A 24,649-nucleotide genomic window follows, 5' to 3' on the forward strand; every position below is an offset into this window, starting at 1 on the left:
ACGCACCATCCAGCACGTTTGACGCGTCCAGTGAATAAAGTTGCGGCTGTGCGTGACGTCAGATCACACAGTTCTCCTCCTCATACCGGTGGGGCCACTGATACCTCAAGGCGCACTGTCTTTAACCATAATATTAATAACGTTAAAATAAAAATATTCTTCTTTTCTCCCCTTTTTTTCTTTTCTTTTTCGGTAACCCAACACCATCAAAGCTGAAGTTCCTTTAGAAAAGGTAAGCTTGTTCTCATCTAACATTAGCCTAGGCTCCTGCTGCTGTAAAATGGCTCCGGTTACTCGCATGTTCTCGCTTTCTACCTTTGCTAGATCCATAACAACTTACAGTCCGTTATCCCTCCGAGCTGACCGCCTTTACCAAGCTAACCCTTTAGCTTTAGCGCTATGTGTGAGTTGTGTGTGTCTATATGTTAATTGTGTGGCTCTCCTGACTCCCTTTATGCTCCTTTATGAGAAAATGGCGTCTAGTTATTAGATCAGCTGTTCTGTCGCAATAACCCTACCGGTAAACCGCACATTTGACCATAAACCGGCCATTATTACACTAACAAGTGACATGTTATCAAACTCCATTTATAGGTTTAAATTCTACTTCTTTGTTGAGCTCCGTTTTAGCCTTGAGTGTCTCAATCTAGTCGGGTTTCTTGTGTGTGAAAATTAGCTTCAATGCTAATGCACGAGAGGAGATGTATGTCAACAACTGAGTGTGAATTTTAATTATTGTGCAGCATCATCATAAAGTTTACATGGCTTCAAACAGTACAGATGTCATCCATTGTAATGAATAACAAACATTTGAATGAGCACAAATATGGTATCACGGGATTGCGGTTTAATAAATCAAGGTTCTTTTGTGAAATCTGAGCTCATGGCAGAGGCCTTGGGCTTTGTTCAGATTTGGTGGCAGCTTCTTACATTTTAACAGCTTTTACATTTTTTTAACAGGAACTAAAACAACCATTTATTCTCTGCTTGATGTTTTGTTTTAAGTTCTTTGCTTGTCATTTCCATTTATGGTGTGATTTGTGATGAATTAAGGTGCTTTTCTCTTTTCTCAGGCCGTGTTTTACACCCCCACCCTTTCACTCTCATTCTTTTTGAGGATCTTTCATTGTCAAGCCGCCAAAGTGGAGAGTGTGATTGCAGAGGGGGGTGCTTCTCGTTTCAGGTACTCATTGTTTCATAAGTACTGTTTATGATTAAGCAAATTTATTATTTGGTTGAGGTGTTGTACATACTGGTTGCTTTTTAATAAAACGGAGTGTCTGACTGAACATCTCTTACCCATGGCTATCTGTGAATGTTGATTATAGAGATCTGAAATTAAATATATATTAGTAGACCTGAAAAGACAAATTTTCCCTTCTCTAGTGCTTCTTCGGGCGGAGGAGGAGGTAGGGGTGCAACTCAGCACTATCCCAAGTCTGTCGGCAACAGGTACATTTAGAGAGTTTGATTTATTTGGGAGATATTACTGTAGTACGTTTTAAAATGTTCTTTTAGTTAATTTGTATTAAAGCATGCTTTTTTTCCTCCAGAGGAACAAAGAGGCAATGTCTCCAAAAATTCTAAATGACTAAAAATATACATAGGATGGTACTTGGTATGAAATCAAAATTTACTATGTTAATTTTGCTAGTGCACATTGTTATTCTTTAGGTAACAATTTAGGTAAACAAAAAAATATTTCTTGGTAATCTTTAAACAAAATCTGACCATTTGCTTCAGCATTTGGATTGGCTGTCCTCCTCTGCTGTTGTCAGTTGGATGGCTTAAGCTACAATATTTTTAACCACACCCTTCTTACTGTTATGCTGTGTTCACACCAGACGCGGAACGCGCGGATAAATCGCGCTATTCGCACGTAAATAGCCGCGTGAACATTTGAGTTTACTTCAAAATGTTACTTCATACACGCGTCAAACCCCGCTTCATTCGCGTGTCAAATTCACATCAGAACAGACACGGATTCGCGTGATGGGCAGGGCTTCTGTCTGTCCGGTGACTCTAGCTTCATAGCTAAATGGCTAACATGGATTTTATGAAGAAAATAACAGTGTTTATGTGCTTTTATGAAGACTGAAAAACAGCATCGATACGTTTAGGGTCGTGTCTGAGTCCACTACATGCTTTCAGAGGTGCATTCAGCTCTGTGAGCTCATAAACTCCTCCAGAAACTTAACCTGGATGACGGAGGCTTTCAGCGGTGCTTCTGACTGAGCCAAGCCGAGTTTGATGAATTATTGTTGGTGAAGGCTGGAGGATTTCCCTCAGAACACCGGCAACAGATTTTACGTCACAATCACGCCCCCACAAGAGCAAGCTTCTGATTGGTTAACGCGGCACAAATGTACGCTGAAGTTCAGATTTTCGAAATCGAGAGATTCGTGCGAAATGCTCGTTAAGTGCGTCAAACTCGCAAAACGCTCAATTCGCCCCGCGCCATTCGCGCAATTTGCGTCATTCGCGCAGCGCCATTTGTGCCTATCGCGCTGCAGGATGTCTATTTGCGTGCTTGCATTGACTTAACATGTAAATCACTCGCGCTTGACGCGCGTGCCACGTATGGTGTGAACGCAGCATTAGTTTGGTATAAGGGAATGATGCGCATCATACTGAAATGAGTCTCCACAACTACCGGTTCACACAGGCTTTTTAAGGTAACTTTCGAAAAGATAAGTCTAGAGTTAGTTTCATATAGAGGCGTATAATTTCTGTAGATTTTCACAAGCTCGTTGTTGATGTTATTATATCACAATGACTACATCTGCAAATGTTGACCAATAAAGTGAGAAATTCTGCCAATGAACCGTTACCTCCAAGAGTTTTCGATTTGCCAAATGGCAGTCAGCAACAAATTCTGCACTAAATAAAATTTGACTAGTACCTTTTGTATTCATGAGAAAAAGTCAATTTTTAAAATATTTTTTTATGGAATTTGGAAGTATTGAAAAAAAATTTGCACTTTTTATTACATGTATGCTTATGATCTGGTGAAAAATGCCCCTTTTTTATAAACGCTTCTCTACAAAAACCAAGAACAAAGCATCTAGAAAACATAAAAGATTCAGTGATCCAATCAGCAAGTCCGAGTCCCACCATACATCTCATTTATAAAGCTGTTTCACTCTGTCACAATTGTGAAGAATGGATGTGCGTTTCCAGCGGTGTAATGTGGACGGAGAGTTGGTCAAATGCTGGGTGAAATGCCAGTGTGGACCCGGATCATTTTCATTCTAAAACGCCGTTTTAAAACTAAAACTTACTAGTGTAAACAGGGCCTTAAATGCTGTCTCTAGTATTTTAGTGCTTCATGTGACATAAGCAGCTCATTGAATCCTTTACAAAACAAGTAAATGTGTGCCATTGTTTTCTAGCGAGTTCCTGGGGAAAACCCCAGGGCCTAGCGTTCAGAGATGGGTTCCTTCACGAAGCACTAGACGAGATGTCAACTCCTCCAATGAAAAAGAACGACACGATGCAATCTTCAGGAAAGTGAGAGGGTAAGGCTCTGGAATTAATTTACTACTGCAAAGCTACAGTAGAATTTCCCCCTGATTTGACTTGCAAGAACAATAGATTATGCTGCTGATAGCAGAATAAATGATGTAGTCATACTGAAAAATTGCATGGGTGTGGCATGGCAGAATATTTAATAAATTTGTGTAATTGGTTGCAAGCAAAATGTTATTAATTTTTTAAAATAAATGCTAGATGTTGGTTGTTATTAAAGAGATTGCTGTTTTGTTTTCATGTCCTTCCAGCATACTTAATAAACTGACCCCTGAAAAGTTTGACAAGCTATGCCTTGAGCTCCTGAATGTGGGCGTAGATTCAAAGCTCGTCCTCAAAGGAATCATCTTGCTGGTGAGGAATTTTATTCACTTCCAAAATTAAATTTCACCTCAACTCAATGCAAGTAATTACTAGCAAAATACAACAATGAATTTTTTACAATAAAATTGAAATGGACCATTTGAAATTAGGGGGGGGTCGATGTATGATGGGAAAAGTCAAGTCATGCATTGCATTTTTCACTCATTTAAGAAGCTTTTACTTCAGTATATGTTACAATAAGATCCCTTTCCTTCTGTAGCAATTTTAAACCCTTCTAAAGATAATTAATAATTTAATAACTGAATTGAGTTATTTCTTAAAGTTCAAGTAAAATGATAAATTACAAAAAGCGTTGACAATATAGAATGTGACTGTTTGCATAATTTGTTAAAGCTTTTATATTGACCTATCTACTCCTTTATCAACTAGATTTTGTGCGCTTGGTTGCAAACATAGTTAAATTGATTTTCTAAAATTTATTGCTAGATGTTGAATGTTACTAAAGAGATTGCTGTTTTGTTTCGGTGTCCTCCCTAGATTTCTTAATAAATTGGTGACATTTCTAAACACTCAATGCCTGCAGTTTCATAGCAAAATGCAATGATTTTGAAGGTACAATGCCATTGAAATTGATTATTTTAAATTAGTCTATATTTCAGTCAATTTATCATGGGCAAAGTAGAGTCATGGACTGCATTTTTCAAGAACCTATTTCACTTTTATTATACGTTACAATAAGATCTCTTTTGTGGCAATTTTAAACATTTCTAAAGATAATTAAATATTAATGATTTGAAGCTAATTATAAATTGAGCTATTTTTTTTCTGTATTGTCTTTCCAAGTAAGAGTACAATTCCAAGCAGCTGTTATTATTTCCAGCAATGATAAAATTATTGATTTAACTTTTTAAATCTGAAATGTTAAGTGCAATTGTTTGGTAAAGCTTTTATCATAATGATATTAAACCATCTGCTCCTTTTATCAACTAGATTGTAGACAAAGCCCTCGAAGAGCCGAAGTATAGCTCGCTATATGCTCAGCTATGTCTGCGCTTGGCAGAGGATGCTCCAAACTTTGACGGCCCATCAACAGAGATCCAATCATCACAAAAGCAGAGCACTGTAAGAATTTGTCACTTCTATCTGTTTGCCTTAGGGTTCATAACACAAAGCACACTTATATTATCTAATCGTGTTCCTACAGACATTCAGGAGACTTCTGATATCCAAACTTCAAGATGAATTTGAAAACCGCACCAGAAATGTTGACAGTAAGTAGATTTCTGGAAGTGTCTGTTTTATCTCAGCACTGCTGATTTGTCTTTCTAACTTCATTTTTTTTTTTCTTTTTAAGTCTATGATAAAAATGACAGCCCTCTCACCTCTGAGGAGGAGGAGCAGCGTGCCATTGCCAAGATCAAAATGCTGGGCAACATCAAATTCATTGGAGAACTTGGCAAGCTCGATCTCATTCATGAGTCTATCCTTCATAAATGCATCAAAACAGTGAGTCATTCATAAATAATCCATTTAAATATTGATGTTCGCTCTCGGCCATCATTCTAACATGAACTTTTCTGATTAAAGCTTCTGGAAAAGAAGAAAAGAGTCCAACTTAAGGATATGGGGGAGGATTTGGAGTGCCTCTGTCAGATAATGAGAACCGTGGGGCCAAGGCTAGATCATGAGAAAGCCAAGGTAAGCTGCTTTAAGACTACCAGGACTTTGACTGCATTAAGGCGCAGTGGCATTTTCTAACGCGCTTTTCTCTTGCAGTCTTTAATGGATCAGTACTTCGGCCGTATGCGATCCTTAATGAACAACAAGGACTTGCCTGCTAGGATTCGATTCCTGCTTCAGGATACTGTGGAGCTGCGAGAGAACAACTGGGTGCCTCGGAAAGCTTTTATTGATAATGGACCTAAGACTATCAACCAGATCCGTCAGGATGCAGTAAAGGTCAGATCCTGCCCTTTAATTTATTTCTTGACCCCCCCCCCCCCCCTTTTTTTTTTTTTTAGATTTTAGTATCAGTATTGTTTGTTTTTTGGATATCTAGCGTTTCGGAGATTAAAATTGCTATAAACAAAGCTTGTGGTTTGTCACTTCTGCCTAAATCAGGGGTGTCCAAAGTCGGTCCTGGAGGGCTGGTGTCCTGCATAGTTTTGCTCTAACTTCCTTCAACACGCCTACCTGGAAGTTTCTAGTATAACTAGATGATTAGCTTGATTAGCTGGTTCAGGTGTTTTTAATCAGGGTTGGAACTAAGATATGCAGTACACTGGCCCTCTCGGACCGAGTTTGGACACCCCTGGCCTAAATGGATCAACGGTTTTATTCACTTCATACTTCAGTTTTTCGTCAAATCGTGACCAATCAATCAAATCCTTCAGAACACTTTTCATTTCTGTTTGAACTCAACCGCTCACTGGCAGAGCAGTGGTTTAAAAAAAATCAAATGGCCAATAGTGTTGTTTCAAGGGAGGAGTTACACTGTCCCACCATCCCTTTGTTTCAGTTGAGATTACGTCAAAATCAAATAAAAATGCACGTTGGTGCCAAAAGCCTAGTGGTTGGGTGTGCCGGCATGTAGCACAATGGTGCTCGTGGTGACCCTGGGTTGAGGTCCTTTGCTGACCCTTCCCCTCTCTCTGCTCCCAATACTTTCCTGTCTGCAACCTCTACTATCCTTTCCAAATAAAGGTAAAAAATAATTATAAAAAACGAATTAAATAAAAATGCTAATTTTAAAGCACTCCACGACACCTTTAAACCTGACCAATACATGATTAGGCCTTTTATACATATAATTTAATAAAATTTAATGATTAAAATCTGACAATACAAACTGTTTGATATGCCAAACCATTCTGAGTGGACTGTCTAGGCCACAGCCATATCACCCTGCAGCCCAAGACCGTATACTCACTGAAGCTAAGCAGGGCTGAGCCTGGTCAGAACCTGGATGGGAGACCACGTGGAAAAACTAGGTTGCTGTTGGAAGTGGTGTTAGTGAGGCCAGCAGGGGCGCTCAACCTGTGGTCTGTGCGAGTCCTGATGCCCCAGTAAAGTGAAGGGGTGTCGTCTTTCGGTTGAGACATTAAAGTGAGGTCCTGACTCTCTGTGGTCATTTTAAAAATCCCATGTAGAGAGTAAGGGTGTAACCCCGGTGGTCCTGATCAAATTCCTTTCATTAGCCCTTATCCATCATGGCCTACCAATCTTACCCATCCACCAAATTGCCTCCATCACTGTCTCTCCACTCCACTTATTGCTAGCGCACTGACGCTATTGTCCTGTGACTGCCTGATAAAGGGCTTTGGGTGTATGTCCACACACGATAAATTTGCTATATAAATGCACATTACTTGCTATAAATAAATAAGACTGTCCTTGTAAACTTTTCTAAATTGTGAGAATCATCTCAAATCATGAATGTAGTGAATCGTTGCATTCTTATCAACCATGCATACATGGTGTAGAACATTACTGATTAAAATAGGAATAATCCTATTATATTTTAATGACAGATTTTTAAATTGTAAACGCTTCCAATGTTTGTAAAGTTTCAAATGATTTATTTTTGTGATCTGCAGTTTGCAGGTATGATTAATTCCATAAGCAAGGTGTTTGTGCCCTTAAAAGAAAACTTGCACTTATTGTAGATATATAAACCGGTTTACTTATCGGTGTTTATAATAATTATTTTTTTATCCTTATAGGATTTGGGTGTTTTTATTCCACCTATGACTCAAGGAATAAGAACTGACTTCTTTCAAGAGAATTCGTTCATGCCGACAAGAATAAAACCTGATCGAGAAACTCTTGGGGGATTAGCGGATATGTTTGGGCAGATGCCAGGTATGTCCTGAAGTGTATTGACATTTCTGGGGCAGGTGGTGCATGACTGGATTTGGACTATGGTTCATTGCAAGCTTAATAACGGTGTTGTCTGGTCTTAGGCAGTGGGATTGGAACTGGCCCTGGGGTCATTCAGGACAGGTATTCGCCAACCATGGGCCGCCGCACAAACCCTCTTTTCAATGGGCACAGTGGCCACATGGCTCCTGCACCCCAGCCTTTCATTAAATCCAACCAGGTAAATGCCAAGCTACCAAATAATTGATTATTCAGGGAATCGAAATGTTAGCGGAACTAACAAGTATGTTTCTTTTTGCCAAAGGGGCAGAACCTGCTTTTCCAAAACCAGACTCATTCATCTCAACAGCAAGCTCAGTCTAAGGATATGCCACCACGATTCACTAAGAAAGGACAGCTGAATGCTGATGAGGTATGAGCACATTTTATTTTACATCAACTCAACAGCCTTTCAGTCGTTATCAATGTAAGTGTGTTGGGTGCAAAAATAAAATCGAAGGTTACAGTACAGCAAAAGAATCAATTTTAAGTCAGTTTGTTTTCGTTTTTCCTCATTTTTTACTAATGTTTTTGTAATATACTTCTATTTTTTTGTGGTCGTTATTGTTGTTATTATTCATCTTTATTAAGATATATTGGGTGATGAAACCTAATGCAAAATAATACGATGACTCATACGGATGGCTTTCTCTTCATAATTTAGATTAGCTTGAGACCAGCTCAGTCATTCATCTTGAACAAAAACCAAATGCCAAAGTTGCAGCCTCAGATCCCAACCATGATTCCTCCTAGTGCTCAACCTCCACGTACATCCACACCACCGCTGGGACAGGTAATAAAGACAAATATTTTGCAAAGGAACGAAGTCTGTTTCTTTTTTAAAATGTGCTTAACTCTACCCTTTGTTTAGCCACCACAGCTTGGGCTGAAAACAAACCCACCTCCAATCCAGGAGAAGCCACAGAAGACGATCAAGAAGCCGCCTCCTGCTAAAGAGGAACTTCTTAAGATGACTGTATGTACCCCTTGACATCTTTTTATTGACATTTGTCCAGCAAAACGTTTGAATGAGCCGTTCCTTGTACTTTTATTTGTACAGGAGACTGTGGTGACCTCCTACCTGAGCAGCAAAAACATGAATGATGCTGTGAACGGGGTGCGGGAGATGAAAGCTCCCAAACACTTCCTACCTGAGATGTTGAGCAAGATGATCATATGCTCGCTGGAGAACCCAGATGAGGACCGAGAGCATGTCAGCACTCTGATCAATAAGCTCCGTGTGGAGGGACTGGTCTCGGGAGAGAACTTTTTGCAGGTGTGTGTGTTAGGAGAATAATGTGGATTGTATGTGGCTCATGTTTAAAACACATTCAGCAGATGCGAGGGTAAAAATGAAGTGGGCATACATGGGTCCATTACAAACCTTAAAATAATCGTCCGTCCGTCCATCTTGCTGAGCCTGTGAAAAATAAATTAATTAATTTATTAAAATAAATTAATTAATTTATAAAAAATAAATAAATTAATTTATTAAAAATAAATTAATAAATTTATTAAAATAAATAAATAAATGTACTAAAAATAAATTAATTTATTAAAATAAATAAATAAATAAATGTATTAAAATAAATAAATGTATTAAAAATAAATTAATTCATTTATTAAAATAAATGAATTAATTTATTAAAATAAATAAATCCCTGCTTCTTGCAAATACAAAATAAAAACTAAATAGTTTGATCCTGCAAACCAAATACTGTTATGCCCACATTTTAGAAATTTACTTAATATTTTCGAATTGTTGATTTGTGTGTAGACAAACACAGGACAGGTAAATGGAGCAAATAAAGAGTGTCATTGATAGAGAACAAGCTGAGAAATGGGCTAGAGCAGAAGTCTTTACTAAATATAACAAGGATCTTGCGGGACTACAAAAAAAAGGCAAAACAAACATGCTGCTATTTAAACCACAGTGAATGTTTTCTCTTTACTGCTGAAATCTGGTACAAACATGATCAAAATGAACCATGTGTCAACTAATTTCGTGAAGCTATAGAAATGTGCTTAACAAAAATAGTGACCAGCAGTTGACTCTGACTGCATAAAGGAAAACATTTAGTAGTTTTCCTTTCCTTTGGAAAGATTTTAAGCTGTTTTAGGCTGTAAAATTTTCTTGCACCTGAAAACACTGTTTATAAGTTAATAGCTACGTTTCGATCCACCTATTATTATGCGCATTTTAGATATGCGCTTTAAAAAAAAGACCATTAATTGGAACACCAAGATGCGCATACATTTTAAAAATGCGCATGACTAAATAGGATAAACTATTATTATATATTTTTTTTTTCGATAAGAAAAGATGCACAAACTACGATGGAAACACTTACTGAACAAATTCCAGTATGCACATTAAAAAAGGTCATGTGATTTTGTTATAAGAGATCATGTGGTGATAAAATGTGTGCGATAAGACAAACCAGCAGGCTGAGCACACTGTAAAACATCTGAAATGTTGTTTTGGTCATTCTAAAATGCCTTAACTATCTCAATATTGGTGTTATTATATTACTAATTGCCTCCAGAATCTAGAGTGTCTGTGCTCTGCGTCTTACACCTTCAAACGTCACCGTGCCTTCTGAGGCGCAAGTCATTTCCTACATGAAAAAAAGATTCACGGAGCTTCTCTTATCGCTGTTGATTTGGAGCCAGTTAATCAGGAAGTGACTATGTTGTTTGGTTTTTCGTTGGATGGAAGCGCTGCTTTATTTGCGTGTCTTTTTATGCGATAGTTCGGTTTTGCGCAATAAGTTAGTTTGCATTTTTTAGATGGAAACATAGCCTTTTCTCCAGATTTTCTTGTGCGATCATGCACGTTTGGGAAGAAAATGACACTTGCAGTAACCAACTTTTTGCTCCCATGGATGCAACATCAGCAATTAACATGATGTATGCTACTCACTGCATTTAATCATTTAATGTTTCTATTAGGGATGTAACGGTATCAGAATTTCACGGTACGGTAATACCTCGGTATGAATGTCACGGTACGGTATTTATTGAATCATTTACAGGAAAAAACAAAACTTATGAAAATACTCCAAAAAAGTGCCAAAAGTGTCAATGACATACAAATTAGTCATCTATCTGTAAGCTTTGAAACAGGAACTTCAATTTTAATAACAAAAAATATTAAACCATGTAAAAAAAATAAAGTTTCAATTTAGTAGTGTTAAAAACTCATCACATTCAACATTTAATCACTCACTCACTTAGATAGAGATGGGTTTAAAGGAAAATTATCATAGAAATATAATCTGGTAAAAACTGGTATCTCTGGGTATTTACAATGTCCCCTGCAACAGAAAAAAACCCTCTCATTTGGGACTGAGGTTTCTGGGACAGACATATGACTTGGCCCAGGTTGACAGCAGTGGGTAACGTTGTGCATTGTCTTTCCCCCACTTGAGAGGACAAACCATGAGTAAGATAGAGATCTCATGTCTGCATCAATCTGAACAGTGTGCTGTGTTTCTGCAGTCCCCATGACTGATTATTATCGTATTGGGGGACGTATTCCCCAACTTGCAGGCACGTGCACACACAGGGCTCAACCTGTGCAGTGCACATGCCCTTTTTAGTCTTGGATAGAAAGTTCCCTTCCAAAATGATCAAAAGTGCCCCCGCGACGCGACATACCCTCCATCCCCGCTTTACAGTACGCGCGCGGCGACAACACCCGCTTTAGGGTTTTCCAGCGCTTTTTCATCCCCGCTTCTAGCAGCACACTCCATTTCCGCATTACTGGATCTGTAGCGACAACAGACCGCAAGGGATTATGGCCAAGCCTGGGCTGATGGGAATTGTAGTTTCCGGTACCTCCCGTTCGCTTCATTCGCCTGAGCAAATTTTCTCAGAAGACCTATAGTTTTACCGAGTCATGCGACTACGGTAATATCGAAAAAAATTAATATTGCGGTATGACGGTATTTACAATACCGTTACATCCCTAGTTTCTATACATTATTAATCGGCGAAATCTAAACAATTAGTCTAATTAATTAGATTATTTGACTATTAATTAAATTACTTTAGATCATTTTAATTTGGGGTTACTTGCACCCCTAGTATGTCTACACACCAATCACATTTAAAGCTCAGGTATATTTCAAACAAAATCGAAAAAACACCTTAAATTACATCGTCGTGGCCAGATTTGAGTCGAAATGAAGTTGATTCAAGTTTGTTTTGGCAGTTCAAAACCGCTCACCACAGCAACATTTTAGGGGGAATTAATTTTGTTCCTAAACCCCTTTTTGAGCTACCATTTGGTCAGTGGCGATTACGCAATTGGTGGGTGACTTAAAGAGCTGAATATGGGTTAATTCAGTGTCTGACCACGGCAAGTATTAAGCAATGTGACGTGGCCCCTTTTTGTTGGAGAAGGCTGTTTACTAGATGTTTATGAAACTCTCAGGTGCCATTGGTGTGTTTGGCAGTACTAAACCAGCATGAACACCCCACCTACTACTGAACGGGGGAGTTGGAAATAGTGTAACGTCACTCAGACTTTTCAAACTTATTGGCCTCAAATGAGAAACAAAAAAGCACTTTTTTTGAAGTATACTAGAGACTTTTACTCTTGTTGCATCTGAGCTCAAACTATGAGAGCGTTTTCTAACATTTTATATTTTCCTCAGGCTTTCCTCAATGTTCTGGACCAGTGTTCTAAGATCGAGTTGGATGTACCTCTGGTGAAGTCTTACCTGGCTCAGTTTGCTGCCCGGGCAGTCATTGCTGAACTCGTGAGCATGGCAGAGTTGGCTCATCCGCTGGAGAACGGCACACACTTCCCTCTTTTCCTCCTCTGCTTGCAGCAAATGGCCAAACTGAAAGATCGGGAGTGGCTGACTGACCTCTTCCAGCAGAGTAAGGTCAACATGCAGAAGATGCTGCCAGGTTGGTGCTTTTGTGTACGCTTGTTCTTTCATCATCATTCAGGTCCTTTTGAAAACCTATAAGGAAATTAACTGTATGTTATGATGCCTTTGAAAAGTTAATACTTCTATACAGCTGATCATTAAACTGTATTTCTAAACGCTCTAACTAGGGCTGCACAATATATCAAAGATATTATGATTACAGAAAATGCAATATCTAGATCACAATAAGTGCAATAAATAGTTAATCATATGCCAAGGATTTGTGTTCATAGCAATTTAAAGTCTTAATGTTTGCAAATTTGCTTTGTTAATTTACTTTGAAAAATATCTATAACCTGTTTTATCATTACATAATATATATATTTTTATTTGTACTGTCATGGAATTGACATGGCATTTTTCAGGCCTGCAAAAGTTTTGGAAACACAAAAAAAGCCAACAAAGTTTTGGGAAAAGTCATGGAAATTAGTTGCTAATACCTAGGGATGTAACGGTATCAGAATTTCACGGTACGGTAATACCTCGGTATGAATGTCACGGTACGGTATTTATTGAATCATTTACAGGAAAAAAAAACTTTTGAAAATACTCCAAAAAAGTGCCAAAAGTGTCAATGACATACAAATTAGCCATCTATCTGTTAGCTTTGAAACAGGTACTTCAATTTTAATAACAAAAAATTATTAAACCATGTAAAAAAATAAAGTTTCAATTTAGTATTGTTGAAAACTCATCACATTCAACATTTAATCACTCACTTAGATAGAGATGGGTTTAAAGGAAAATTATCATATAACTATAATCTGGTAAAAGCTGGGATCTCTGGGTATTTACAATGTCCCCTGCAACAGAAAAAACCCCTCTCATTTGGGACTGAGGTTTCTGGGACAAGAGAGATATGACTTGGCCCAGGTTGACAGCAGTGGGTAACGTTGTGCATTGTCTTTCCCCCACTTGAGAAGACAAACCATGAGTGAGATAGAGGTCTCTTTGCGGTACAAGTCAATGTCTGCATCAATCTGAACAGTGTGCTGTGTTTCTGCAGTCCCCATGACTGTTATTAGTCGTATTCCCCAATTTGCAGGCACGTGCACACATAGGGCTCAACCTGTGCAGTGCACATGCCCTTTTTAGTCTTGGATAGAAAATGCCCTTCCAAAACGATCAAAAGTGCCCCCGCGACGCGACACAACCTCCGTCCAGTCCAGCCCTTCAGTAGGCGCGCGACAACACCTCTCGAGTATGCGCGCTCAACCCCCCCTCGGCGCTTTACAATACGCGCGCCACAACACAGCTGATCAGAACGCGCGCGACAGCACCGCTATTCAGCACGCGCGCGGCGACAACACCCGCTTTAGGTTCGATCATTTCCATCTTTTTTTCATCTCCGCTACTAGCAGCACACTCCATTTCCGCATTACTGGATCTGTAGCGACAACAGACCGCAAAGGATTATGGCCACGCCGGGGCTGATGGGAAATGAAGTTTCAGCTAGCTCCCGTTCGCTTCATTCGCCTGAGCAAATTTTCTCAGAAGACCTAACGTTATAGTTTTACCGAGTCATGCGACTTCGGTAATATCGAAAAAATTTAATATTGCGGTATGACGGTATTTACAATACCGTTACATCCCTACTAATACCTATCTGAATACTTGAATTAGGGCTGTGCGATATTGGAAGAATTACGATATTTTTAATTTCTGTGATTTTATATATTGCGATGTAAATACAATTTCACCAGATTATTTAACAGGTTTATTTGGATTGATTAGGGGGGTTTTTGTAGAGCAGTGAATGTCGAATAATAAATAAATTACAAGCATAGATAAATAAAAAAACAGTAAAGATAAAAGTGAGTTATAGTTTTCAGGTATTCACTATGCAGTGTTGATTATTCAATATCTGTACATGAACAGTCTCTAATGTATATTATTTAATCTTTATTAAAGTTACAAAACATTTCTTGTGGCCGGATGTTTTTAGATGAGAATATTTGAGAAATATTGAAATGTTCACAAAGGCACAGGCTTTAAAGATTTACTCCAAGATTAAAATGTACTCACTATTTACTCTTCTCTTTTTTCAATACTGTAGAAGTTATTAAATTATATCATTTTTGCGTCCATTTAAAAAAAAAAAAAACGCATGCAGATGATAAACTTTCACTCAGTTATGATTAAACTCTATATTAAACTATAATCCCAACATGGCAAATCTTGCAATGTGACTATTGCAGATGCACACATTACAATATCAATGCTGAAACGAAATATTTAGCAGCCCTAACTTATATAGTTGTCTTTACTACTTTTCTGTCCTTGGCCAAAAACTTGCTCTCACATTGTTAATGCTGTGTAGACATCATCAAAATCAATTTTAAATAGATATAAAACAAATTCAAACAAAATAGATTGTTGCTTGTTCTATGATATGCTGTAATTTGAGTGTCATTGTTTTTCTTACTATTTATCATGTATATGTAGTCATCACATGAAACATCACGTCATGAAAATGTATTTAAAAGTTCTGGAAAAGTCTTAAAGTCTTGGAGTTTTTGTAGTAAAAATGTGTATGAACCCTGTTTACTGCTGATAAAGCATTTTTTAGGGTTGGTTGTATCATAATAATGGTATTTATTCTGCCCTAAGAATTATTATCATCATGTATAGGATAAGTATTTAACAACCCATCCACTGAAAACTGCATTTATCTTCATTTTGTTAAAGATTTTTTTTTGTCACGTTAAAATTAAGAAATCAGTGGTCAATTCCAGATCTAATGTTTACACAGTTGACAGGACTAAATGGACCCCAACGCAGACAGAACCTGTCATCGGAGGAGCTTTAATGAAACGTCACTGTTTCAGTCAGTAATTTCAGCCAAAATTAAGAATTCACTTTCAGGCGTAACATTTTAAGTTGCTGAAACTTAAATCTGTTGCTAGCTATGTTTCCATTCACCTACTTTAAAAATGTGCATTAAAAAAAACACTCATAACTGAGTAGAATAAACCTTTTTATTCGATAAGAAAAGATTAAACTACGATGGAAACACTTGGACCAAGTAAATTCCAGTATGCACATTAAAGTCATGTGATTCTGTTATAAGAAATCATGTGATGTTAAAAATGCGTGAGAATGGATAAACCAGCCAGCTAAGCACACTAACATATTAGAAATGTTGTTTTGGTCATTCTAAAACGCCTTCATTATTTCAGTATTAGTGTTATTATATTATTAATGACCTCCAGAAAGGTCAAAAGCGTCTGTGCTCCTCTTCAAATGCCACCACACATTCGTTGCGTGTTGGCATACTGTCTTCTAAAGCACATGGCATTTTTATAAATAAAAGCTGTCTTTTTTTTTTTTTTTTTTCCTACCGCCTCAAATTACGTTTTTACTTTGTTTGAATTATTGATTATTTGTTTTTTATGTGATTATTTATGTCTTGCGCATATTAAATTATTTGGATCGAAACATAGCTATTGATAATCCATTCCGATCACTGTATGCTGGAAAATGTTCTTTTCGGACTTCATGGTTTTCCCATATTCCTGTCACTTCCTCCAGAAATTGATCAAAACAAAGATCGCATGTTGGAGATTCTGGAGGGGAAGGGCCTGAGCTTCTTATTCCCTCTCATGAAGCTGGAGAAGGAGCTGCTGAAGCAGATTAAAGCAGATCCTGCCCCGCAGACCATCTACAAGTGGATAAAGGACAACATTTCTCCCAAACTGCACACCGATAGGGGTTTCGTTAACATTCTGATGACCAGGTATGGCTGACTGTTTCTATTGAAGGCGTTTGTTAAAGTTTAGTTGGTGTACAGTTGGTTTAACCTCTCAATTCTCCCAGCTTTTTGCAGTATATTTTCCATGAGATGTATGCCACTGATGATGAAGAGCAGTTATCTGCGCCTACGAAAGAGCAGCTTGACCAGGAGAAGCAGCTGCTCCTTGCCTTCAAACCGGTGATGCAAAAATTCCTGCATGATCATGTGGAGCTGCAAGTCAGTGCTCTCTATGCACTGCAAGTCCACTGCAATGCACATGCTTTTCCTAAAGGTATGTAAACGCTTTTAGATAAGAAATTGTGAATTATTATTATTATTATTATTATTTTTAATATACATTAGTTTTGTGATGTAGATGAAAAAAAAAATGATTTTGAAGTTATTCTTATATTATTTCAATATAAATGTATATTTTAAATTTGTTACTATCAATCTGTAGTACAAGTAGTGGTTAGATTTATTTAATGAAGTGTTCCTTATACATTTTATGGTACTAAAGTGAATAAAATCGATTGGTCTGAATGTGAAAACAGTCAAATTTGTTTAGAGTATTTTAAATATGGATTTTTTTTTTTTTTTTATCCCACGTCATTTCTGTAGGAATGTTACTGCGCTACTTTGTCAACTTTTATGATATGGAGATAATTGAAGAAGAGGCCTTCCTAGCATGGAAAGAAGACATTACCCAGGAGTTTCCCGGGAAAGGGAAAGCATTGTTCCAGGTAAAGAGCAACATGTTCAGTCCTCTGACTGCAGTAATCAATGACAGCCTTTCACCAGGGATCCATTCTTTTGTGTGTGGATTACTCTGTCAGCTGCATTTTGTTATTGAATTAAGACGATCCAGAATAGATATTCATATACATTCATCCAGGAGTATCCATCCATGAGTAATTATCCTGGATCATAGATGCATGGATGCTGACCAAGAGTTATGGAGTTAAAGTTGATTAAATGAACCGTTTTCGTTGAACTTGCGAACAAATTTAACGTAGAACTTGCAAAAATGGATTTGAGGCGATTATCTCCGAAACGCATTGACGTATTCATACCAAACTTGGTGTGTGGTATGACAACCATAGTCTGAGGTTATCTGCAGTGTTTTGGTGCACTGCCCCCTAGTGGTCTGAAGATACAAAAGAATACCTTTTTTATAACGTCTCAACTCTTTTCCAAATCTCATAAAACTGGTCTCTTTACATTTGGCAGAGCATGTAGAGTTGAAGGATGTCTAATTTTCCCAGATCAGCCATTTTGGGAGTAGGCCATTTAGGTTTTTGTTAAATGCTGTATTTTGTAAACGTATTCGCGTATAATTACAAAATATGGTATGCATCTTTGACACCATACCTTGACTGCGACTGAAACCGCATACTTCCATACTATACAGTATGCTAAAAAGAGTATGCGAGCCTAGTAGTTTGTCCGAATTAATAGATTTCGAAAATCAGTATGCGAGAAGTACCCACATGACTTACTACTTCCGACAAGATTCTGAAGTGCACATCCCATGTACGCTGCGATATCCCATGATGCCCTGCAAGAGAATTCATGAATGGTCACGTGACCTACCCGACCCAACTACCAGTTGCTTCACTTCCATGACAAAATGGCGGATGTAGTACGTCCGAATTCCATTCATACTGTATAGAACATACTTTTCTAACGGCTTAGTAGTACGTTTAAATTCAAATGCAGTACCTACTCAGTAGTAGGCAGTTTTGGACGCAGCCCTTGAAATTGCTCAAACTTCTGGAGCAGCACCACCTTGTGGCCTCAAGCAATATAAAAATGCTAATGACTTTTTCTAAACTTTCCTTTTTGACATGACGCTTGCACTTCTCTTGTTATTCCCTGGATCATGCAGAGACCATTGATACCAAATATGCCAAAATCAATTAAGCTTCCTGTCCGCCATTTTGTTTTAGAATGAAAGCCTATTTGTTAAACTCCTAGACCGTTTTTCTGAAATTAATTTAATTTTTTTTACTAAATTCGACTCTGTTCTTCAGACCATTCTGGCAAAAAGTTGTGGAACTCGTGTAGGTAGATAGACAGATGGTCGGTCGGTCATTGTTCTCATGACAACAGGCCTGTAGGATCAAACCTGCTCTGGAGCATTTTATTTCATATAAACAAGATTAGATTGTCATGATCACTAGTCCGATCTGCCATTTATTTGTAACTTTCTAAACTTTGGTAGGATCTAAAACTAAATCTGTCAGTGTTTACATTCTCTCGTATCCAGACCTTTACATTTTCATGGCTGTAGCTCCCTGTCATCGGAACCGAATGATTGACAGCTGATATTAACCAATCCATTCATGTTCTGTTCTAGCGCAGTGGACCAATAAGAAGAGCTTGATGGTGGGGCAAGCATTGCAGGCTTTGTTCACTGCAGCAAGTTGACATGTCAACTGTTTTAAACTATTCCTCAGCGCTGCGTTTGCCGTTTTAGGAGCAAAGATGCTTAATGCGTGAATGCCTCCTAATTCCACGCATGTGGTGAACAATTTGGCTGTAAAAACTGGTCGCACGACATCAATTTTATCCACTCACACAAATGCTCTCAAATATATTTTGGGGTCGCATATGGCCCATTTTCACTGAGTGGTACGATACGGTTCGGTTTGGTACGCTTTTATGGCCGTTTCCACTATCAAAAGGTGAACCGAACCAAACCGTACCACTTTTTCGGGACCCTTTCGAAAGGGTCCCAAACACAAGAAAGGGTACCAAAAGGCGGAGCTAGATGCGCAGCTGAACACTATTGGTTTACAGAAGAGATGCGTCATTCACTTACAACAAGCCAGAATATAAACAGAGGACCCGCCATGTTTGAAATACACAGCGAGAGATTACAGCAGAATTATATATTCATATATCATCGTCCTGATGAATACTATGCTTTGTGTTTTTTTTAACCTAATTAAGAACGAAATGTCTGCTGTGTGTAGTTCTTCTGTAGTTGGTAACATATCGGAGACTGTAAGGGGCTGAATGTGTTTATACATGTTCATTTATTTATTTATTTTATATAATTACAGACGTTACAGTAGCCTATTTTGCACTGTCATTGATCTGCAGTTATAATCAACTCCTGTTTATAGAAAAGTTAGTAATCAACATTTATACACAAGTATTTATGTGTGTAAAGCAGGGGTCTCAAACTCGCGGGCCATTTGCGGCCCTCAGTGCAATATTTTGTGGCCCGCGCCGACCGCTGTACACTGACAGAATCAGCGGAGTGGGGAGAGAGAGCGCTCCCCGCTCCGCTGATTCTATCTGTACACAGCGCGCTTGTCACTCAATGCGCGTTGTCGCGCGTGTTCTGATCAGCTGTGTTGTCGCGCGCCTACTGAAGGGCGGGACCGAGGGTGTGTCGCGTCGCGGGGGCACTTTTGATCATTTTGGAAGGGCACTTTCTATGCAAGACTAAAAAGGGCATTTGCACTGCACAGGTTGAGCCCTATGTGTGCACGTGCCTGCCCTGCATCTTATATATATTGATATTATAGGTAGATACAGACTGGTACAGACTGATGTGACTGGAGTGGGGTGGGGGTGTTTTATTTATACATATATACGCCTTTTTTTAGGTGAGGGAATGGAAGTTTTGAGTGAGTTCCCCCACTTTTTTCCCTAGAACTTCAATAAGTCAAAGTACAGGTCTAGACTTGATGATCATCTTCAAGCCATACTGAGGGTCTCAACTGCTTCCGCTCTAAAGCCAAATGTGGTTCAGATTTGTGAGAAGAAGCGCTGTCAAGTCTCTGGCAGCAAGAAGTAGGCAAAAGATGCCATGTTCAGAAGAACTGTTCATAATCTTCACTCAATGTTCTGTTAATGTTCAGGACACTTCATGTTCAGAAGAAATAATTAAAACTGTTAATAATGACATTTGAAGACTTTTTTTTTGTGAAATCCCTTATGCGGCCCAGCCTCACCCAGACTTTGCCTCCTGCGGCCCCCAGGTAAATTGAGTTTGAGACCCCTGGTGTAAAGCGTCTGTTTTGTGAGAAGTGCTTTTAATATGATATTCTTGCTTGAGGAAATGTCTACAAAAAAAACTGCACAGGTCGTTCACATGATGCGACTGAAACTTTCTGTCTTACACCACGCCCACCAAAAGGGTACCCTTTATAGTGGAAACGCAAGCCTGATAAAGATGACCCGTACCAGTCAGTGGAAACGAGCCAATGGATATGATTTCGGACCCATAAGCAACAAACGGTCGCAATTTGGGCCCTGTGAAATTGTATTGTCACAAGATCTATATCGCTGTATTAAAAACATATCCAAATGTTAGATTTTTTTTTTTTTCTAATTTCGTGCAGACTGTAGATCAGGGGTCTCAAACTCAATTTACCTGGGGGCCGCAGGAGGCAAAGTCTGGGTGAGGCTGGGCCACAAAAGGGATTTCACAAAAAAAAGTCCTCAAATGTCATTATTAACAGTTTTAATTATTTCTTCTGAACATGAAGTGTCCTGAACATTAATAGAACATTGAGTGAAGATTATGAACAGTTCTTCTGAACATGGCATCTTTTGCCTACTTGCTTCTTCTCCCGTTGCTTCTTCTCACAAATCTGAACCACATTTGGCTTTAGAGCGGAAGCAGTTGAGACCCTCAGTATGGCTTGAAGATGATCATTATTAAGTCTAGACCTGTACTTTGACTTATTGAAGTTCAAGGTGGAGAATAACTTCTCACACAAATATGTGCTCCCAAAAAGGCCAAGTCCTAGGGAAAAAAGTGGGGGAACTCACTCAAAACTTCCATTCCCTCACCTAAAAAAAGGCGTATATATGTATAAATAAAATACCCACACCCCACTCCAGTCACATCAGTCTGTACCAGTCTGTATCTACCTATAATATATATAAGATGCAGGGCAGGCACGTGCACACATAGGGCTCAACCTGTGCAGAGCACATGCCCTTTTTAGTCTTGCATAGAAAGTGCCCTTCCAAAATGATCAAAAGTGCCCCCGCGACGCGACACACCCTCGGTCCCGCCCTTCAGTAGGCGCGCGATAACACCGCTCTTGAGTACGCGCGCGATAACACCGCTCTTGAGTACGCGCGCGACAACACAGCTGATCAGAACGCGCGCGACAACGCGCATTGAGAAACAAGCGCGCTGTGTACGGATAGAATCAGCGGAGCGGGGAGCGCTCTCTCTCTCCCAGCTCCGCTGATTCTGTCAGTGTACAGCGGTCGGCGCGGGCCACAAAATATTGCACTGAGGGCCGCAAATGGCCCGCGGGCCGCGAGTTTGAGACCCCTGCTGTAGATGGATGAATGGGTATCAGAGTGCTCAAAAATGGGTGGATGGAAACTACTATTGACACAATCCCTGTTCCTGTTGTTCAGGTCAACCAGTGGCTGATGTGGCTGGAGACTGCAGAAGAGGAGGAGTCCGAGGAGGAAGCTGACTAAACAACCAGCCAAAGCCTTCATCCATTCTTTCTCTCCCCTTTCACCTGTATTTACTGCCGCACTTCATTCCGTGCCGCTGTTTTCTGCAGTGTCAAGCCAACGTATTACTTCACGCTTCTCTTTGGCCTCATCGTTTAAGCATGTAATGACTAGCATCTGTTAAACCCACCACAGATAAACGGTATTAGCAGCTTTAAAACTGCATCTCTTTTTGTTTTGTTTTTTTTATTCTACATTTTAAGAAACCTGTATTTGCAAGAGCCTTTTCTGCTGCTGTTCCTTTCAGCACAAAACTCTAGAAATGCACTTTTGCTCAGTGTCATATTTGAGTTGCTGCAATATATATATTCACTTTTGTTTGTTACAACGGATCCTCAGTCATCATCGGTTACCGTAATGTTTAGTCGATGCTTTCGTACCTCACAGTACTGGGTGTTTATTATGCTGTGTGTAATGGAGTCATGAAAACTCTCTCCATCTGCAAGGTGCTTGAATCTGGGGAGAAAAAAAAATATGGTTTACTTTTGCTGTTATTTGATTGTACTTCTTTCTTTTTTTCCCTTGCCCTCCCCTCCTGTTTCTTAATAATAATGAACAAAGCCATGTGGGAGAGATGAATTATGCGGCCTTTTTCTTTCGTTTTTCGTCCCCCTCTACTACTTGTCAAGCTGATACTTGAATTATTGTTATTTTTCTTTACAGCATGTTCAGGGATTACCAAACACAGCCTGTTTAGATGCAACGATTTGATCCAGACAGAAATGTGTAATTTTTTAAATGCATTTTAATTGGAAAAAAAAAATAAAGATGAAACAAGATGAGAAATTTGGTATGGATGTTCAATTTCTGAATTGTGGTTTTACAAACTTAGTGTGCCCATGATGTCTGTATTTATTTAATCATGAGGGGGGAAAAAAATTAAAGCTTTATCATTAGGTAGGAGCCGCTCTCGTGTGGCGCCTGTACGATGATTTGCTATTTAAAAAGTGTTACTGTATGGTGTACGAGCTCAGAATGTTCAGTGTACCACTGTTGCTTTCAATAAAGTTACACACCAGCATTTATTTGGCCTTATTTCATGTGTTCTTTTGTATTAATATGTGGAACAAAGAGCATTCGTCGTATCGGCAACCTTACACTTATTGTATGTCATTTTCTACATTAAAATTAAGCTTATTATTATTATTCTGGGGACAATTTTCAACTTGTCAGATTTATAAGATGACATTTTAAAGCCTCAATGTCGAGTCCGGTGTTTGAACACTGAGCTCTGTTTTTCTTCTGTATGCTTGGGTTGTGGTTGGTTGGCACTAAATAGTGACATTAATAATGAATATGCAGTGATTTTTCAGTGTTTCTCAATCTTCAGGAATGGAAAAAAAACGATGATCAGAAATGAAATCTACAAACATGTTATGGTTATATTAAGTAGAAATATAGTTACTGAAATGGTAAACGAGGCGCCCATACAAATGATGCTTCACAGTGTAATTTTTAAAGTTAATTTTTCATCTAGTTCTTCTGTATTCCTCATTTGTATTGTGCAATGCTTTCCGTAGGTAGGCTTTTATTGTATTATTGATGCCATGTTGGAAACATTTTCTAATAAAGTGTGATAAAAAAAATCATCCAAAGTATTGTTGACTCATGGGTTGTGTTTTTGTTAGTTAAAAAATAAAAAAAAAAACTCAGAAAAAAACTCTGTTCACAGTTTATGCGGTCAGATGATGTGTTGCTACATGTCAGTGTTGTTATTCTAGTGTAATGCTCATTGTAAACTGTAAAACTATTATTATAAGCCTTGAAACATTACATAAAGTAATAATACAAATTCAGATATATAGGAGGGGAGGGGGAGTATTACAAAATAATGTGAGTAATTATATATATACATATATATATATATATATATATATATATGAATGAGCAATATCACACTCGTAGCAGTGCGATATGGCTGTATATCGGCACTGGTGGGAGGCGTGCGTTGGCACGAGGCAGCAGGCCGAGTGCCTTAGTGCCCCAACCAGTGCCGATATACAGCCATATCGCACTGCTACGAGTGTGATATTGCGTTTATACAACAGTTTGACAGCATAATTGTGTATATAAAAACAAAATCAAACATGGAGAGTCTCAAAAACCCTTTTGTATGAGGAACTACTTCCGCGTTGGATTCAAATCATAAGCTGACAGTTAAACAGTTGAGCGTGCATCTTTTAAACTTTAGATCTTAAGTGTCTGCTTTTTGATGGTTGTATGTGAGCGGAGTAATACACAGGGTAAAGAGGCTCCCTGCTGAAAAATCCAGCTTAAACCAGCCTAGGCTGGTTGGCTGGTTTTAGCTGGTTGACCAGCCTGGTTTTAGAGGGGTTTTGGCCATTTCGAGGCTGGTTTCCAGCCATTTCCAGCCTGGTCTTAGCTGGTCAGGCTGGAAAATTACCAGCCAAATCCAGCTACAACCAGCTTGACCAGCCTGGATTAAGCTGGATATAGCTGGTTTTGGCTGGACTCCCAGCTTGGCTAGGCTGGTCAAGCTGGTTTTAGCTGGTCATCTCCCAGCCTGACCAGCAAAGTCCAGGCTGGAAATAGCTGGAAACCAGCCTGGAAGTGGCCAAAACCCCTCTAAAACCAGCCAATTAGCCTAGGCTGGTTTAAGCTGGATTTTTCAGCAGGGCTGTACGGGTGCTGATATTACTTAAATATATCACGGCTATCAGCCATTCAGATCAGGACAATT

The 24,649-nt window shown here is 38.8% G+C and overlaps 1 protein-coding gene and 1 long non-coding RNA gene across 2 annotated transcripts; one reads left to right on the plus strand and one right to left on the minus strand.

Annotated features, from left to right (window-relative positions):
• The first annotated feature begins 65 nt into the window (after nt 1-65).
• Nucleotides 66-22,973, plus strand: eif4g2a (eukaryotic translation initiation factor 4, gamma 2a). Its single transcript, NM_001014289.2, is given in 21 exon segments — nt 66-232; nt 1,074-1,183; nt 1,387-1,452; nt 3,393-3,518; nt 3,780-3,882; nt 4,843-4,974; nt 5,057-5,123; nt 5,207-5,358; nt 5,440-5,550; nt 5,629-5,811; nt 7,575-7,713; nt 7,815-7,951; nt 8,036-8,143; nt 8,435-8,563; nt 8,642-8,746; nt 8,831-9,046; nt 12,432-12,690; nt 16,245-16,449; nt 16,530-16,738; nt 17,068-17,189; nt 21,844-22,973. Coding segments are annotated over 20 exon segments (2,676 nt in total). The 5' UTR covers nt 66-232; nt 1,074-1,142; the 3' UTR covers nt 21,910-22,973.
• Nucleotides 12,430-16,288, minus strand: LOC141375190 (uncharacterized). Its single transcript, XR_015496484.1, has 2 exons — nt 14,316-16,288; nt 12,430-13,153 (listed from the first exon to the last, which is right to left on the minus strand). It is a non-coding gene; the product is annotated as an uncharacterized LOC141375190 (long non-coding RNA).
• Nucleotides 22,974-24,649: the final 1,676 nt, after the last annotated feature.

This window comes from Danio rerio, chromosome 7 (assembly GCF_052040795.2).
Source record: "Danio rerio strain M-AB ecotype USA chromosome 7, GRCz13ab, whole genome shotgun sequence".
Taxonomy (NCBI): Eukaryota; Metazoa; Chordata; class Actinopteri; order Cypriniformes; family Danionidae; genus Danio; species Danio rerio.